This window comes from Trachemys scripta, chromosome 3 (genome assembly GCF_013100865.1).
Source record: "Trachemys scripta elegans isolate TJP31775 chromosome 3, CAS_Tse_1.0, whole genome shotgun sequence".
In the NCBI taxonomy this organism is placed as follows: Eukaryota; Metazoa; Chordata; order Testudines; family Emydidae; genus Trachemys; species Trachemys scripta.
In genome coordinates, this window is record NC_048300.1 from 36,456,101 (window position 1) to 36,475,780 (window position 19,680).

Here is a 19,680-nt window from a genome sequence, read left to right on the forward strand (position 1 = left end):
TCAAGACCATAAAAACTGTTAGATTTGTAAAGACTCAAATGATACTGTGTTCTCCGAGTACTGCGCACTAAAATTAATTAGGTGGTTGCTCATGTTCTGGTGCTGATAAAGTATTGAGACATTATTTCTTTCAGTATCAGGACTATTCGATTATTCTAAAGTATTCCTAATAGGAGCCTGTTTGGAAGTGTTTATAATTAGAAGTTCTGTATTTAGATTGTATGAGCAACTTAAAAATAAAATGGTTTGTAAAAATTATATAGAAAAAGCTAAGTATTTGAGCCAGAGAGTAGAATGACTAATGAATTCAGAAACTAGACAATGTTTTTAGAGTGGTCTATATTAAAAATTTAGCTAAGTGATCTTATATGTAGGAGTAAAAGTGTGCTTTTCAAAACAGTATGCACTTTTGAGTCTGTTGCTTCATTCCTGTTAATGCCAAATAGTCGGTCATGGGTAGTCAGCCCCAAAAATCATGTGTTTTTTCTTAAAAAAAAAAATATATATATATAATTCTTTTTATTATCTTCTGGGTTTTGAGCTTTTAGAGCTCAGTCTGGTCACATTTTCAGTCTTCTCTCCAAAGCCATAACAGCTAGAAACTTTTTTTTTTTTTTTTTAAATGAAAGCTGAGTTTCTCACCTAATTACATGGATAGAGCTTTAAGGAAAGCTAACTTGGTGAGAGTTGGCAACTGTGAGCTTTGAGAATATTAGAATTATTTTTTAATGTGATAAGTACCTTTTGTACTCTCTGGTGCTTGCTTTCTATATTACAAATATATTTTTTTAAACAACACAAACTGATTTGTAGGCAGTGATAGGAAAACTCTGTACATTGAAATAATGCATTACTCTGTTTAGTCTTAACAGAGTCTTAGAACTTCTCTTCATTGTGGGGTGGTGCACACTATAGTGATTTCTGAAGCACACTAATGTGTTAAGCATTAATCCGTCCATGTAGATCCTGTGACGGGTTGGATCAAAGAAACCCCCTTGGGGCTGCCAACTGATATGCCAAGACTACTTTCACAGACTGGATGCCTTCCTAGTCTGGGCACAATGCTTTCCCCTGGTCCAGCCCTTGTTCCAGCTCAGGTGGTAGCTAGGGGATTTCTTATGATGGCTGCCCCCTTTGTTCTGTTCCACCCACTTATATAACTTTTGCATAAGGCAGGGATCCTTTGTCCCTCTCTGGGTTCCCATTCCCTCTTTCTCAATGGAAAAGCACCAGGTTAAAGATAGATTCCAGTGAGACTTCATTACCCACTTCCCAGCACAAATGTATACAGGAAGACTTACAAGTAAAACAGCCATCTACAGTCAATTGTCCTGGTTGATAGGAGCCATCAAGATTCCAAACCCCTATTAATGGCCCACACTTTGCATAATTACAATAGGTCCTCAGAGTTATATTTCATATTTCTAGTTTCTGATACAAGAGTGATACATTTATACAAATAGGTTGACCACACTCAGTAGATTATAAGCTTTGTAATGATACCTTACAAGAGACCTTTTGCATGAAGCATATTTTAGTTACATTATGTTCACACTTATCAGCATACTTTCATAAAATCATATAGAGTGCAACATCACAGATCTTGCTGGCTCACATCAAATGTTTAACTAGGGAACCTTGAGTGTGCACCAGCAGGGTCTATATAGACCAATTAACAAATTAGTGTGCGTTAGAAATCAAACTCCAGTAGTATGCATTATCCCACTATGTAGACAAGCCCTTAAGGTTTGCAGTAGTTCCATTAAATAAAAGTGGAATACAAATTCTTATTATTTGATAATAACAAAGCATAATGGCGACATCGGTTTCTTTGAACAGGTCAGATGCAAGCAGTCTTTCAGTTGGCTCAAGAGATTGATCCTACCCGTGTTCAAACGCTAATCCAGTGTTTTGCCAGCACTTTTGAGGAAGTAAAAGTTTTAGCATTTGAACTTCTTATGAAACTACATGATATGTTAGATTTACAGGTATGACACAATTTTAGTTTAAAGATAAGGATTCCCTAAAAATCATACTTCCCGTTTTAATTGTTTTATCAAGAACACAGACCACACATCAAATGGAAATCAGAATGTGATGGTCATTTTCACAGTAGCACGTGAAGAAAATGTTTTTGGTTTGATATCCTTTTTTGCCTCATTGGTTGGGAGAATAGGAGCAAAATTTAGTGGGGAAGGGAAAGGAGGAACCTTAAGAAAATGACTTGTGGCTGCATGACCTTGTACTGTGATTGTATCATATCTCATAAATTAAGGAGAGGGGTCAGGCCAAGTCACTACTTAGAAAGTATTAGTGATATGGGTGGTTCAGTCTCCAGCATGTTTGAGGCACTCTTGTTGAAGGGGCTGTCTTCCTGAAGAAGAGTAAAACCTGAGGACCAAACCACTTCTGGTCATTTGAAGATCCTGTGGCATGCTCTGATAGAATAGGGTTAGTGACCCGAGTGTTCTAGCAAAGTTCCAAGTTGGGTGGTTATATGATGAGTATCTAAATTCCCCCATTAATATCAGTTCTGCTTTTAAATATTGTGTTGTTAAGCTGCTTCTGCCTTCACCCCTGAGGTGTTTCATTTTAGTGGTGGATGAAGTGAACACAGTATATGCTTTGCCTATCACTAGGTAAGGAATCCCAGGAAGGAAGGCACTAAAGAGTGAAAAGTATTGACTATCCGTGCCCTGCTATGCCTTCCTTTTGAAGGGTATTGCTGAGGCATTTGACTCACCTGTTGTTGTACCTTAGAACATTCTGCTCTTGGTCTCTCTCCCTAACACTGGTTCTTTGTGGCTGGTTTTAAATTGATTTTTCAAGCTGTTGCCTCTATTGTCTGCAAATTGTCCCCTTAATTAATCTGATTCTGGTTTATTTAATTCTTGCCATTTATTACCTTGAAAAAGCTTGATTTAGAATGTATAAACAAATCAGTGGGCAGCTGCTCTTTGTTGTTGATTGTTTTTTTTGTGTGCAGCACAGTATATGCTGTGCTCTTTTCTATAATAATCTGCATAGGGCTTTTTCTATGTAAAGTCTGTTACCAGTTAAAGTGCAGAAGAAAATGTTTTGTTTTCATAATGTTTTGAAGTGTCTGAGCACAGCTTTATATATGAAGAGTCTTATTTTCAATAGATCTGTAGGTATGCATTTGCTGAATGTTAGCAAATGTGCTTGTGCAAATCCCTGTCTTGACATACAGTAGGTAGTTGGTATACAAAACAGATACCTGTGAGAAAATGCACTCCAGCAAAGTCACTGACAATCAGACCCCAAAAGGTTTGAATTAAAATAATTAGCGCCGTTGATCTGTAAACTCAAGAAAAATGTATATTGAAAATTACTGAACCTGTATTTTTTTTATTTCAGGATTCTGAAAACCTACATCTCTTATTTCAAGCAGCCATGGATCTTAGCATAAGTACCAAACCCTATGACTGTGTTACTGCCTCATATTTGCTGAACTTTTTAATACATCATAAGGGGCTACTGAATGTCTGCTTAAACAATCAACAGGTTGCACATGCATTTCAGATAGATGAGGATATGTCTGCAAGCACCATGGAAAAGAACACTTTAGCTGGTTAGTTCTGAGGAATAGAAATTTTTTGGATTTGTTTGTTTAGAAGCCTCCATCTTATTTTCTTGCTGGTTATTCTTATGGGCATTCCGGAAAGAATAAATGTACCTGAACTTTTATGAAATTAGGTTAGATTTAAGCATTATATTTAGTATAAATAGAACAGTTTGAGAGCTGATAGTCCTTGCAGGTCAACTCAGGGATGTCAACCTGCCCTAACCCCTACCCCAGCCATGTACTGTAGGACAGAAAACTGATCCCGCCCTCCTGTGCTAGATGTAGCCCTATAATGCTCCACTGCCTGTGCCTTATTCATACTGAAAGCTTGGGCTTTCTTGTTAACAAACTGCTCTTGGCCCCTCATAGTCTTTTCTACAAATTAAAAAAAATAAAAAATAAAGTACACCTCTACTCCGATATAACGCGACCTGATATAACACAAATTTTGGATATAACACGGTAAAGCAGTGCTCTGGGGGGGCAGGGCTGCGCAATCCGGCGGATCAAAGCAAGTTCGATATAACGCGGTTTCACCTATAACGCAGTAAGATGTTTTGGCTCCCAAGGACAGCGTTATATCTGGGTAGAGGTGTACTAAGATTGGGAAGTCATAAATGCTGTAGAATCGCCTATAGCAGGCCTGCGCAACTCATAAAGTGTCGAGGGCCATATTACTCCAAAGAAAACAGCTGAGGGCCGAACCCCCCGAGCACCGCCAACCCCCCCGTGCCACCCTGCCCCCCCGAAACACAACACACACACCCCCAGTGCCGCCCACCTCACAGAAAAAAAAACCCCCAGCGCCGCTGAAACACACCCCCTCAGCGCCACCTTCCCTGCGGAAACAAACCCTCCTTCCCCAGCCTCGCCCCACCGAAATAGCAGTATTGAACCTCGGTAATATGTTATAGCGGGCCCCTAAGGTAGTATAATTAAGGTAAAAGAAAAATGTCTTTTTGCTAGAAGTAGAATAAGATCTTCCCCCCCCCCACTTTGTAATCAATTGCCCTGTTGAATGAATGAGGTGTGAATGAGGAAGGCGTGGAAGGCAGGCACCTCCAGACAGCTGTAACCCTTGGAGAGGGCAAGGCCAGCTCTAGGATTTTTGCCGCCCCAAGCAAAAACAATTTTGGCCATTCCCTCCTTTTTTTTCGTGCCCCCTGACCCCGCCCCAACTCCACCCCTTCCCCAAATCCCCAGCCCCGCCTCCTCCCCCGGCGTGCCGCATTTCCCACCCCCACCGTGGGCCCCCCGCGACCTCCCGCCCTAGCTCACCTCTGCTCCGCCTGCTCCCCCGGGTGCGCCACTGCTCCGCTTCTCCCCCTTCCCTCTCAATATCCAAATTCAGGCGAGGGAGGGAGGAGAAGCGGAGCAGCAGCGCGTTCAGGGGAGCAGGCAGAGCGGAGGTGAGCTAGAGTGGGGGGCGCAGGAAGAAATGGGGGGCGGGTAGAGGAACTACTCCCCGCTCCAGCTCACCTCTGCTCCGCCACTCGGCTTCTCCTCCCTCTCTCCCTCCGCTATTTCGCGCAGTAAGCCTGGGTTTCGCACGCAGCAAGCCTGGGAGGGAGGGGGGAGAAGAGGAGCGGCAGCGCTTTCAGGGGAGCAGGCAGAGCGGAGGTCAGCTAGGGTGGGGGGGGGCGCAGGAAGTAACGAGGGGTAGAGGAACCACCTCCCGCTCCAGCTCACCTCCGCCGCCTCCCCCGAGCGCCCCGCCGCTCCGCTTCTCCTCCCTTCCAGCTTTGTTGCATGAAACAGCTGTTTCGCGCGCGACAAGTCTGCGAGGGAGAGGGGAGAAGCGGAGCGGCGGCAGCGTACTTAGGGGAGCATGTGGAGGCGGAGCGGAGGCGAGCTACGGCGGCGGGGGCACTTTTTCCCCATGCCCTGCAGTCGGCTCCTATGATGGCCGGCACCGGAATGCCGTCCTTAGAAATGTGCAGCCCCAAGTACCTGCTTGTTTTGCTGGTGCCTGGAGCCGGCTCTGGGAGAGGGGATGAGAGCCAGATCAGATCAGTAGAACAGGTCAGCCACCGATTGGCCGCTCGCCTCCTCAGCCCTCCTCACCCAGCTCACCTCCTCACCCCCCGCCACTGCCTGCTCTCTCGCCTCCTCAGCCACCCACCCCCTCCGGCTCGCCTACTCACTCCCTGCCACTGCTTGCCCGCTTGCCTACTCACTCCCCCTCCCCCACCCACCACTTTCCTACTCACCCCCCCCTGCTGGCTGCACAGTGAGCCCAGGTGGGCCACATGCGGCCCGGCCTATAGTCTCAGGCCAAATTTTTAAACCTGGCATCTCAAAAGCACCTTAAGTAATGTTTTGACTCCTGTAGTAAGTGCCCTGATTTTTTTTCAGTAGTGCCAAGCACCAGCAGCTCCTGTTGAAGTCTTGCTGAAATCCTAATGGTCTGTGATTGCCCCTGTAACTATAAAAGACAGGTACAAAGCAAGGGCCTGATCTTTTTCTTGTGCTGCGCCTCAGAATTTTTCTTACCCATCTTCTTAACTTGGAGCAGGGGTGTTAGACTCATTCTCTGGACAGGGCTGAATTCTATTTGCATATGGCCTTGAGTTAAAACTTCAGAACGACCACACCGCATTCCACACTGATATCAATGAGCAGTTTACACAGATATGAATGGTAGAGTATATCCTTTATGCAATAAATAAGCTTTTATTTATTTACACTTTACTTTATCATTGCTCTCTGCATTGCTCAATGTGAAAATATGGTCACTTTTAGGCTTCATTGCTATTTCTGCCATTTTTTTCTCTTTATTTTCACGGTCTCTTCTGCTGTTTTTCCTTTGTTTTCTTTCCTGCCGCATCTCTTAATTGCCTGCCCATGACCTGTGTCAGCTTAAGTCTTAACCTCTTCAGCATTCCACTGTTAAAATAAGCAACAAAATAATATTTACATTTAAAATGCCTTTAGGCTTTAGAGTTAACAGCTCCCCCCCCGAGTAATTAGGCAGGGGAGTTCACTTCTCTGAGTCATTGTTTCAAGTGATCTGCAACCTCAGACACACAGCATTGTGTTGGGTACATTCTATTCACATTTGGAAGGTTTTCATTGCAGCCATGAGGGCTAGAAATCTTTTTAAACAAAAGCTTAGATTTTGCACAATCAGCCTACGTATGTTGTGTGGGCCCCACAAATGCATCCTATAGGCTGGATCGAGCCACAAACCCTATCCATCTGTCTGTCTTAGATACTGAAGTATCTGAGTACCTCAGTCTTTTAAAGTATTTTTGACACCTGTGATTTAGGGCTTGTCTACATTACCAAGTTTTGTTGACAAAACTTATGTCGACATAACAAAAATCACCAAAGGGTGTTCACACTTGCTCCCTCTGTCGACAGATCACGTCCACATTGGGGACACCATCGTCGACAGGGTGAGCATTGCACCGTGGGTATGTATCCCACAGTGCAGTGTTGTGGGAAGGAAGAGCTGATCGCTGCGCATCTTGGGATTCTCTCCGAGTTCTCCCACAGCCCCCTGAGCTGCCGAGAGCAGCATTACGAGTAGCTCTGTGAGCTCTCCGTGCTGAGGAATGGCACAGCAGTCTGTCTCCCTTCCCCTGCAGCACCAGTCTGTCTGGTGCTGTATTCCTAGTGCATCGCAGAACAGGAGCATTCCAATGATTTGCTTTTTGTCCGTTTGTTCCTCAAATGGAGCAGCACGCAGATACTTTCCGGAGCTTTGAAAGGGGAGGGGCACATGCCTGCAGGGCAGCAGAGATCAAAACACTGAGCAGAGCAATCAGGGCAGGCATTGTGGGATACTGGCCAAAGCCAGTTCTGTCGACAAAACAATCAGCAGTGTCTACACTGGTTCTTTGTTGACAATAAAGGGCGGGGAAAAGACAAAAGTCTCTCGTGGGGTGGAAGTTTTTTGTCGTCAAAACTGGGCATTTTTCGCGACAAAAGTCCCATTGTAGTGTGTACGCTCTTGTTGTTTTATCGCCAAAAGGCAGTTTTTGGCAACAAAACTTGGTAGCATAGACAGGGCCTCTGTATAGATACCTTTGTCCTAGAGCAGGGGTCGGCAACCTTTCAGAAGTGATGTGCCGAGTCTTCATTTATTCACTCTAAGGTTTTGCGTGCCAGTAATACATTTTAATGTTTTTAGAAGGTCTCTTTCTATAAGTCTATAATATATAACTAAACGATTGTTGTCTGTAAAATAAATAAGGTTTCTAAAATGTTTAAGAAGCTTCATTTAAAATTAAATTAAAATGCAGAGCCCCCCAGGACCCAGAGTGCCACTGAAAATCAGCTTGCATGCCGCCTTCGGCACAGGTGCCATAGGGTGCCTACCCCTGTCCTAGAGTATGAAGAGGGGTGATGATGCTCTCCAGTGTAGTGTTTTGGGCCCAACCTGGTGGTTGTATTTCAGCACCACCCCAATTTAATTGTTGTAGTAAGGATGGGAAAGGCGCTAATGGGGCTAAGTATGACTGAAAATCACTTGTCTGTCTTAGGTGCCGGAATAAGGATTTATGTGGCTGATCCAAGTTTGAATGTTCTGCAAAAGTGGTGGTTGTTTAAGTAACCCTTCTTTAAGGGCAAATTCTGCCTTCTAATATGTGTATGTTGCTTCCATTGACTTCAGTGTGAGCAGTGTGATTGCGTCTGAAGATAGTGTTTGATCATTTAGTCTTTACAGACAATAGTCAATTTAGGCTAAGATTGCAGATTGATAGCTTATTGTTGGACACTGAGTGAATGAAAAATGTGGATAATGTGTTGGGGGAAGAATTTGAAGGACAGTGACAAGTTTAAAGAGAACAATTACTGTATTTTACATTAATTGTCTTGCTGGCAAGCTTAATCTGTAAATGTATTTAAAACTGTTTTCCTTTTCTATGTGATGCTTTTTATTCTAGTAATCAAATATTTGTTAGCAAACCTCGAGCAAGAAATATTCCAAGCTGAAAAGTCTCTGCTGCAAGCAGCAGCTTCATTCCCAATGTACGGGAGAGTACATTGCATAACTGGAGCTTTGCAGCAATTACCTTTAAAGTAAGTAAAACATACTGCTGTGTGTAGTGATAAATCAGTAGTGAAGTTGACTCAGCCTTTCACAAGAACATGAAGAGATCACAATAAGATCAGCAGTGTATAGTCCTAATGCAGTGGTTCTCAAACTTTTGTACTGGTGACCCCTTTCACATAGCAAGCCTCTCAGTCCGATCCCCCCCCCAAATTAAAAACACTTTTTAATATATTTAACACCATTATAAATGCTGGAGGCAAAGCTGGGTCTGGGGTGGGGGCTCACAGATCATGACCTCCTCCATGTAATAACCTCATGACCTCCTGAGGGGTCAGGACCGCCAGTTTGAGAACCCCTGCCCTAATGCCTGGATTTTTTACTGTTTAGGTTTTTTTTAATAGGAGCTGACTTCATAATTTTGATTTATGGAACATCTTATTTAAAATTAATTGTATAATAAAGTGCAGATGCTATTTTTATTTCAATTATTTCTTGAAGTTTTGAATATATAATTACTTTTAAATTCCTTGTTTGTATTTTCTTAAAGTAACTTGACCTTGATGACTGAATGGAGGCAGATGGTTACAAAGCTTATTTTAATGTCATACAGACTTTCGTCTGTAGTATCTCCCATTGTCCAGAGTTCATCACCAGAGGGCCTTATTCCAATGGATACAGATTCAGGTAAATGAAATCCATTTTAGCAATAGTTGAGGTTGCTAGAGTTTTATTTAACATAATTTGAATGCTTGTAAGTCCAAAGTTATGAATGGTTACAAACAGTTTTTAATCAAATGTCTGTAACATACTTATAATTTAAAAAAATCATACATTAGCATTTAAAATCCTTCCAGGAAGACACAATATGTATGGGGACTGGTCCTACTAGACTACTCGGTCAGACTCTTTCAGCACATACCTGCAGCCTACCCATTTTGAGCTCCCCTTGTCCTTAGCCCCTAACCCTAGTGGCCAGCATCCTGATTCATCTTCCCCATCAGCTACCAACCTTCTGAGTCCTACAGAGACAAGTGAAGGCAATAAGTTTTACCACTTTAAGGGAGGCTGAGTTAGGACATAAATCCATTCCCCAGATGCCAGCGGTGGTACACCCCTGCCAGATATACAAAGCTATTGGTGGAGGCTTTGAGTTAGCATCTGCCTTTGCACATGGCCCCACAAAACTAATACTGGCCCTGGTAGGGAACTCTAAGCAATATAGACAGCAAAATTTGGCCCAGACTTTACAGAATTTATGTATGTGAAATACTCCTGTTGTCATCAGCCAGGTTACTTTTTTGCAGTGCTTAATTTGTGCCAGGGCTTGCCAGGGCTGAGCTCCGATACTTCTAGGAATGGCAATTCATAGCCCCGGCAACTCTGGGCTTGCTGCATTAGTTACGAATGTAAAAAAAAAACTGCTTGAGCTCTGGTACCTTTATATCTTGAGCCCCCGCACCTATTTCATTACAAATTATGCACTGCTTTTTTGAGTAATGTGAGCAGCAATACCTGTGTGCAATTTTGTTAAAGTTGAGTTTAGTTATACATGTTTGATATTGTAAAGTAACAGTGAACAGTAACTTCTTTTGTTTTAAAAGTTCTTGGATAGACTTTTTCCTTTGAGTTCTTTTATTTTAAAATATCAGAATCTTAAACCATTAGCTAACTTGGATAAAGGACATATTTTCTCACACTCTAGTGAGAAAGCATTAGTTTGAAGCATAAATATGACAAAGTGAGTAGAAGGAAGACTGTTTTCTTAACAAAGGCAGAACTGATTATTAGGGAGGTATTTGCTTTTTATTACTAACCAACTGTTTTCTAGTAATGTACCTAAAAGAGGCGCGCGCGCGCGTGTGTGTGTGTGTGTGTGGGGGGGAGGATTTGTGAATGACAAATGTCAAAATGATGAATTATTAGCTTAAATATTCTCTTATTTAAAACTTAGAAACTGCAGGTCGTTTGCAGATGATCCTGCATGAGATACAGCCACGAGATACAAATGATTATTTCACTCAAGCAAAAATATTGACAGAACACCACAGAGCAGACTTTGCAAAGCTGACTGACGATGAGCCAGTTGAAAATGTTTGTACAGAAATTAGAGGTAATTTAGAAGCTGCTTTTTAAAATTAAATCAGGATATTTTCCACGGAACAAGCAATTTTCTGTGGATGATCCAAGTTAGAAGTTATTTGGTATGTATGGCATTTCACTTTTAACAATAAATATGTCAGAAGCTAGTTTATTTATGGGCATGCTTTTAAAGGTTAATTCACTGTATTTCTAGAAGATTGTGGTTAATCTCTCTTCTGGCTACAAGTGAAAATGAGTCGTTTGCTGTTGGCCTAGTATTTATTGCCTTGTCTACACTGGCCAGATAATCTTTAACACCTTTATATCAAGCTAGGTTTAAACACAGTTTTTGCTTTGGTCTTAGTGTAGTTTCCCTGTCCGGCGTACACAAGGTCAGTAGGGAATTTATTAATGTAATAAAGCCCAGCTCATGGACTGACACAATAAAGAGCCTCTGCTTTGAAGATTTCATTGTTAAAATAATAGGGGATGTTATGTAATTAATCCACTGGGGCTGGATGAATTGTAAACTTTTGTTTTCATACTTTTTTTTAAGTCTTTGTTCGTGGTGATACATAATATCTAAAATATAAAAAAGTTGTATTTTATACAGTTTTTAAAGTTAAAAAACCTAAAACTTCCAACTGTCTTGACTCATTTATTTTCATTAGTTTAAAATAGTTATGGATGGGCTGTGCTTTTTTATTTCATGGAAACAGTACTGTAAATATAGTGTTTTGGACTCCCTTTTTATTGTAGTTCATGTGATGAACACTAGATGGGGCCATTGAGTTATAAACATTTATGCTTATAAAAGATCTCATAAAACTTTGAGTCTAGGTTAAAAACAAATAAGATCTGGTGAATGATACATTTCTGACTGGTGTTGAAGCTTAATTCCAAAACAAAGTAGAACATACATTTACTTTTCATCCTGAAGTTGTAGTTACATGTGTGGTTTTATTGTCAATAGAATGGCTTCATTGACCAAAACAAAGGACATCTACCATTTAAAATATCACACTGATTTTTTTTTGACGAATTGTATGCCAGGCACAACAATGTAGTATAGGAATCTCAAGAATGGATAATTTTGTTCATATTAAAATGATTTTTGTAAGAAGTTTAAACTTAGGAGCACTAATGATGAAACAAATTTATATTAAAATGTATTTAACTGAGCTATATGATATTGCACATATTTTATTTTATTTTTTAAGGTAAAGAAGGACAAACATGTGATGTAACAGCTCAAATGGTACTGGTATGTTGCTGGAGAAGTATGAAGGAGATATCCTTGCTTTTAGGGATGCTGTGTAAACTTCTGCCTTTACAGACTGTGTCTGAATCTTCTGATGGGTTAATAACAGTAGAACAGGTATGAAAGTACTTTCTGCTATAAAATCTTGCATTTCTGGAAGAGGTTTCTAAAAATTTCTGGAGGGGAAAATATATATATATATATATATATATATATATAAAAAAATATGGAAAAGTTGCATTCATTATCTTGTTCTTTATTTTACATTGTTTATTTTTCAATAAATTAACATGCAAAAATAATCAAAACTATAGGAGTAACAGACGAGAAAAAATAGAGTAACAAGTTAGTAAATTAATATTCTGCTAACAAACTCGTGAGATATTCATTCTTGTTCAGTAGTGTTAGGGCCTTTACCAGGTATAAGCTGCAGCCATTGACATTCTGTCCAGTGTGGGGCGGTGTTGCACATATTAATTCTGAAATATAACTTTTACTGTATTTTAGTGAATTAAAGACTCAATGGAATGTCTTTGCTTCCATTTTGAAACATGGAAGTTCATACTTATGTTGAAAATGTTCTTTTTTGGACTTCATACTCAGTAATTTTGGGGGGAGAATTATGTTGATTGTTTCTGAGTATCATGTTCTGCATAATATGGTTGATTAAAATTATAGACATTTTGTGGGTTGGTCCCTCTTTCAACCTCCCTCTCCCCCCCCACCGTTTTTAAACTGAAAGACCACAAAAGCTAGCACACTGCCTGGGAATGTTCAAGGGGCTTGAGTTCAATGTTTACTAGAAATTAGGTTACCGCAAGTATTTTATTTGGGAGTATTTTGAATTTATTAGATTTCTGTTTTTAATTGATGATCTTTTTCCTTTCCATATGGTTTCAACAAAACCAGTTGCCAACATGGAAAACTGAAATATGCAGCACATACTTCATGTTTAATCTTTTTCAACTGAAAATAAATATTTAGTTTTGCTTAAGGTGTTACCACATTCTAGAACAAAATAAATAACAGTATAGTATGCTGATGATCTGATTTATTATGCTGTCTCATGTGCAGTACCTTGGAAATAATGCTAATATTTTTTTATTCACACATTGTCTCCAGCTCTTATGTTTGCATCTGGTTAGCAGCTGTGCTTGTACTGTTGCAAAACTCTGGAGTTTAGATGAGAGAACAGCAATATGTCTCCACTGTTATGTTTCTTAATCTGTTCCAAGTCAAACAGGAATTGGTGTCTTGGAGTTAGTCAGCTCTGGAGCTGGCGCCCCCAACTTCACTTGGAAATGCAGCCACAATTAGTGCTTACTTCATGAGTGTCTGTCGGGGTATTTAGACACACAACTCTGATTTTCATAGGTGACTCTGTTTTCATGCCATATATAAACCAAAATGTCTACATTTTCTTTTTAAATAGTAATAAACTGAGTTTTTTCAGTCAAATGGTTGAATAGTGGAATCTTCATTTACCTAGGATTAGCAGGAAAATACATATAGACTGATTGACTATATGTAGTATATAAAATTGTGTGTTGTAGCTAGAAAAATGAAACTGCTTCTTTAGTCTAATAATAATTAATAAAGTTGTATAGTGCCATAGTAGTATTTGGGAATTTAACTTCAGAACTTGTATTATCGTAAGTAATAGATTGTCTTCATGAAAACATCAAACCATTGAAATCCTTTAGTGGATATTCTGTTTGTGTGCATTTTTAGTGTAATAATGTTTGACTTAATTACATAATCTATATAAACAACAGAAGAAAACATAACCATAAGTTCCTTTTTATGTAGCAGCACCAGATTGTGGATTTAAACCACTGGCATCACTGGTCCAAAGTAAATGAAAATATTCCTGCTGACTTTTATAGGTTTTGGATCAGACATGTGATGCAATAGACATCCCGATGAGGAAGTCTCACTCAGCATTCTCCCTGGTGCACTGGGGCAATGTGTACTGTAGTAGTAGCTCCATTGTGCTTGGAAAGGGTGCATACACTTCTCCCCACATTGGGCCCAACACTGCTGGCACATGCGGAGCAGGGATGGTTAATGTTCCTGTAGTCACACGAACCTGGAGCAATGATACCTACTCTTCCCAGTCTGGTGTGGCTGGCCCTGCACCATGGTGCAAAGGGAAGAGGAAGTTTCCTTGCCCTGTCTGCCTCCATATTGAACTTCCACTGCTTCTTACTTGATTAGATAAACTGTATTTATTTCCAACATGTTAGTTGAGGAATTAAAAAGCTCTCTTTATATTAAAGAAAATATGCGTCTTTCAACAATGTAGAATACAAATAAGCCATTTCACTTGTTTTCATGGAAGATGCTGTTTGTGTTAATTGGATCTTGATAGCCATTTCCAGTAAGTTATATTACTTGATACCAAGTTCACTCCATTTTAATGGAAGTCCATTTAAAAACTCATGAAAGCGAATTTAATAGCATTGCTCTAAGCCAGGTGTGTTGGACAAGCAGCTAATGGGCAAACCACTTTGTACAGCACTACCAATCCTTTTCCATTTTGATTTGTAATCCTTTTTTTTCCAGTCCTGGGCCTTTCTTGAGTTTAGACTGCTAATTGTGCAAAATGATCTGTGTGGTTTTGTGATGTGGAGAAATAGCAGTTGCAAACTATGATGAGATCAGATTCTTCTCTCACCCCTGTCAGGATTTGAACTCGGAAGTGGTGCGTTGATGTAAGCACTAAAAGTGCTCAGCACTTCAGTTGCTTAGCTTTTCAGTTTCTGTATGAAGAGGGTTGGACTTTCACAGCCAGACCATAGGTCATATGGGAGTCATACCCTTGGGTGAGCAATGGCTATTGGCAGCCAGTCGTGACTCTCCTGTGTCAGAGCATCTGCCACTGGCTAATTCCCAGTGCTTTTTTCAGAAGTTCTTTTTCAAGAGCTGGCTGACGGAGTGTCTGTAAAGGGACAGTGTCAGGGAGAGGCAGCTCTTGATTGATCCATTCTCTGCAGCTGGCAGTTAGGGATAATGCTCTTTTTCTTCTAATTCATTATTAGCCCAGCTTCATCGGAGTAAGAAGTTAGATTCACATGGTATTCATGCAAGGCCCAGTGGCTGCTTCATACTGTGGCAGTCCTTGGGGCTATGGCTTTGGTCAGGGCTGGGAATAAACTGGTCCTTGTAGGTTTAGGAAGTGTTAGGATGCTCTGAATTTGAGAATCAAAAAGTGAGGAGGCTGATGGCCTGGAGTGTCTCTGTGCTCATTGGTGTTTACCATTCACATATGAAACTGAAATACTAAGGCTTTAATTTTACATTCTCTTACTACTGGACTAGTGACTTCAATGGGATTCTGCTCCGTAGTAAAGACTATGCCTGCTAGTAAGTACAGGTGTTATATATAAAAAATGTCAGTATCTGTATCTAGATAGCAGTGTTGCCAACTCTTTCAGTCTTTTCATGAGTCTCTGAATGTTTGGTATTAAAATCCTAGAACATGCAGTCAAGTTTCAAGTCCTCATGGCTGTAGAGAAAATCTTGAAAATGTGACTCCTAAAGGTTGAAAAGCTAGAAGGAAAGAAAAAGAACTCCAAATGTATTTTTAAAATATCTTGATTTATGACTTTTCAACACTTGGGATTGCCAGTGCCGTGTGTGTTTGCGTGAAAAACATTTGAGAAGGGGAGAGGTTTACACTTGCCTCTGCTTGGAAAGCTAAAATCTTATATGTGCACTAAGATGATATTTGGATTAAAATCCACTCCAGGAGAGAGTTTAGCTCAAATATCTGCAAGTATTGATGGCCTTTTCTTCCTGTATCTTAATATATGGATTTCATAATACATGATGAAAAAACATTTAGGTTTTCTTTGACTGAACAAGGTGAAATGTCTTTTTCCTGTTTGGTGCCAGCTTTTGCTTTACCAAAATTTGGATAAAATGCATTATGAAGCAGTAGGGTGGAAAACTATATGCACCTGGCTTAAGTTTTGTGATAGTATCTTCTGCAGTTCATAAACTGTGTTACTTTTAGTTATCACTCAAAATGAGTGGGCATAATTTTGTCCCTGAGTTTTATTTGAGCCGCTTGTCAGGTTGAACTTTTGTGAATCGGCATTAAAAATGTATAATCATCTTAGATTTGTCACATGATTCAGTTATCTGTTTTTATGTGTGAATTTAGTAAATAGTCATCATAGAAACTTATAATAGGTAGTATTGACAAGATTTTCTGTTCTTTTGCAGAATTAAATCCTGGCATTTCTAAAGATGTACTGATGCTTACACACTTGATTTATTAATAGAATTATAGGACATGATGTCAGTGGCGTTTATTCTCTGAAGACAACATTTTAGTGTATCTCACATTTTAAGTGTAGTTCGTGTTATAAAGCAGTTAAATGGACAGTGTAGACTATTTTTCAAGCTTCTAAAAGAGTTCAAATGACCACAGATTGTAAAAAAGAAAGTATATTTTCTTACTAAATACAAAACTTTCCATTTGGCAAGCTGTTTTTCTTTTGCTGTGAACAAAGCTACCCAATTTAAGAAGTAACATGTTTTGAGATGGAAGAGGCCAGCTACTTAAAATATAATAGGAATCCTTTTATTTTCACAAATACTTTCCCAAATATTTATTTCCATTCATGTTCTTCAGTGTACATTTGTCTCTGCCCTTTGCTAACATCCTGAATAAAACAGCATGAGAGAATCTTGTTTGTAGATCAGGAAATCAGTGACTCACATAGGTCACTACAGTCTACTATAATTTGTCCTGCAGTTAATGACACTGCACTGTTGAGTACAAGAATTGAGTCTAGCATGTTTTATGCTAGTTTTTTTATGTTTAAAGTAAAATGCCTTTCACCACTTGTGTTTTAGTTTTGTATTTTCCTTGCTTTCTTGATAACTATCTGTGACCCTTTTAACCTGAGGAAATATTGCTGAGTCTCAAATGAGAGGTGTAGAGGCATAAGGTGGTACGGACACCGTTGGAACACTTGTTTGAAATTTCAGTCTCAAAGTATTTTGTGTAAATAAATGTATTAGTTGTATCAACTCAAATCATGACTTGCATTTGTAATTTTTTTTCTAGGTTAAAGATATAGGAGACTACTTTAAACATCATCTTTTGCAGTCCAGGCATAGAGGGGCATTTGAATTAGCCTACACTGGCTTTGTGATGCTCACTGAAATACTCTCCAGGTAAAACCCACATATTCCTTATTTTAAAAAAAATGTGTAACAGTTTTATAAACTATGGCCTTGATTCTGCAACTGACTGTGCAAACAGCGCCTTGCACCTTTGTAGAGCTCCATTGATCTCAATGAGGATTTATATGACCACAGGTGTCCAGTGTTTGGAAGTAGTTGCATGATATATGACTGTATGGACTGTTTTATTTTAGTTGTATCCAGGCCCTCGAGTTGGAATGGTAAGAGTTAAATGGCTAGTTCTTAAAAGAAAAATAAAACAAACAACTCACCCTTTTCTTAATTTCTGTAGTGCTACCTACTGAAAAATTAATAGGAGCGCATGGGAAAATTGGAGTGAATCCCATGGATCCTGCAGTTTTTTAAATCTGAGAATGAGTGGTAAAGTTGCTATATTCAACAAGCACCTTTATATTTTCCTGGAAATTCTCAATACTTTTCATTGGATAAACTGTGTATTCTGACACTTGGAAAATTACCTGAAAATGATTTTTCCCTGAAATTTTATTTTTATGCTTTCCTATGAGAACGAAACCAACTAAACTGCCTCTGTGTCTAGGTAAGGGTGGATTTTCCATTAAGTGCTTAGAGAATAATTTCACAAAATAGATACTGACTTGCTTGCAATGCTGCTTTGAGACCTGGGGAAGGGGGTAAATAGGGACAGTATTGAGTTTTAATGAGACAAACCAAAATGCAAAATCTCCCTTAATGACTATGTTTTTCTGAGCAGCAAAGCTGACAAAAGCCTAAACATTTTGTTTATACTTACTGTATTAAATCCTGTCCCTCTTTAAGTGAAAGGGAGTTTTGCCATGGACTTCACTGGAGTCAGGATTTCTTCCCTTGATTTCAGGCAAAGGGTTTCACTGTTATGCAGACTCATGAGAAGAGCTGCTATTTACTTTCTCATATAACCTTTTGTAATAGAGCTGTACCAATTTTAGCTGTGGCGGGGGGAATTTTTTCAGAAAGGAGACTAGGGTGGGCTCAGCCACTGGATGCTGAGGTTCATGGGACCTGCTAAGACGGTTGAAACTCAAGTTTTTCAACAGCATGAAGAGTGTCAACCTATTTGTAGTAATGTGGTTAGTTTTTTCTGCTTATAAGAAAATTGGCACCATTAGCCACCTTTGAGATACAAAACTGGTGATTTAAATGTAACCAAATTTGATATATAGAGAAAACAATATATTCAAATAGTTGAGTCCGTGGAAGAACTAAATCCAGATTCAACGTAGATACCTGTAAAACAAGATAAGAGACTAATCACTGTGGGACTCTGAGGCCTCTGGGGCACTTTGGCTTCTCAGCAGGAAACCAATCTTTTATGGAATTCTCTTTTTGAAGGTTATTATGTGCTAAGGTACAGGCAGGCCTCTGACACATCAGACAAATCTCCTTGGTCTGTCTAAAGGTGTCCCTGTGATATAGCCAGCCTTAAACTCTGAATACTAATCCTCATGCAACCTTCCAGCTACATTCTTAGTTCAGAAAATATAAAGTCACCTTTTATCTTTGTACTTCTCCTGTGTTAGCAAGGGATTATCCACTATCATGGACAACTAGTACATGTTGTGGTGGGCTCCCATCCAGCTAGACAGCTTCCTTAAACAACATCTCATCTATATTACCCCATCAGATAAGTGAATCCCATCTGGATGGGAATAGGCCTGCACATTTGTACTTGATGTTTCTTACCATGTGCCAGGTTGGGATACAAAGAATTATTCTGCTTTCTGTTGGGTAACAGCTGCTACTTAATATCTATTCCCATAGGTTTAATATCAATATTTACTATTGCGTCTAAGTTGTTATAAGTCTGCAGAATGAAATATTGGGCCTGGAACAACCTTTCTTTTTTAACTGAAATTAATTAATTACTTCTGATATCCTCTTTCGCAAGAGTCTCTGGAGTAATCAAACTCCTTCTCTTTCTTATCTAAATTTCAGAGTAACAGCCGTGTTAGTCTGTATCCGCAAAAAGAAGAACAGGAGTACTTGTGGCACCTTAGAGACTAACAAATTTATTAGAGCATAAGCTTTCGTGGACTACAGCCCACTTCTTCGGATGCATATAGAATGGAACATATAATGAGGAGATATATATACACACATACAGAGAGCATAAACAGGTGGGAGTTGTCTTACCAACTCTGAGAGGCCAATTAATTAAGAGAAAAAAAGCTTTTGAAGTGATAATCAAGCTAGCCGAGTACAGACAGTGTGATAAGAAGTGTGAGAGTACTTACAAGGGGAGATAGAGTCAACGTTTGTAATGGCTCAGCCATTCCCAGTCCTTATTCAAACCGGAGTTGATTGTGTCTAGTTTGCATATCAATTCTAGCTCTGCAGTCTCTCTTTGGAGTCTGTTTTTGAAGTTTTTCTGTTGTAATATAGCCACCCGCAGGTCTGTCACTGAATGACCAGACAGGTTAAAGTGTTCTCCCACTGGTTTTTGAGTATTTTGATTCCTGATGTCAGATTTGTGTCCATTAATTCTTTTGCGTAGAGACTGTCCGGTTTGGCCAATGTACATGGCAGAGGGGCATT

At 39.7% G+C, this 19,680-nt stretch overlaps 1 protein-coding gene across 10 annotated transcripts in view; it reads left to right on the forward strand.

Moving 5' to 3' along the window:
- The window catches only part of THADA (THADA armadillo repeat containing), a 324,280-nt gene that overhangs the window by 27,039 nt on the left and 277,561 nt on the right, over window positions 1-19,680 (forward strand). For 9 of the 10 annotated variants that reach the window (XM_034764451.1, XM_034764450.1, XM_034764454.1 and 6 more), the window contains 7 exons: window positions 1,840-1,988; window positions 3,379-3,592; window positions 8,479-8,614; window positions 9,136-9,272; window positions 10,540-10,698; window positions 11,888-12,045; window positions 17,009-17,118. In XM_034764451.1, the coding sequence (XP_034620342.1) occupies window positions 1,840-1,988; window positions 3,379-3,592; window positions 8,479-8,614; window positions 9,136-9,272; window positions 10,540-10,698; window positions 11,888-12,045; window positions 17,009-17,118 (1,063 nt within the window). Of the gene's footprint in view, window positions 1-1,839; window positions 1,989-3,378; window positions 3,593-8,478; window positions 8,619-9,135; window positions 9,273-10,539; window positions 10,699-11,887; window positions 12,046-17,008; window positions 17,119-19,680 lie in introns of those variants that run through there. The other variant, XM_034764460.1, reaches the window with a different exon arrangement.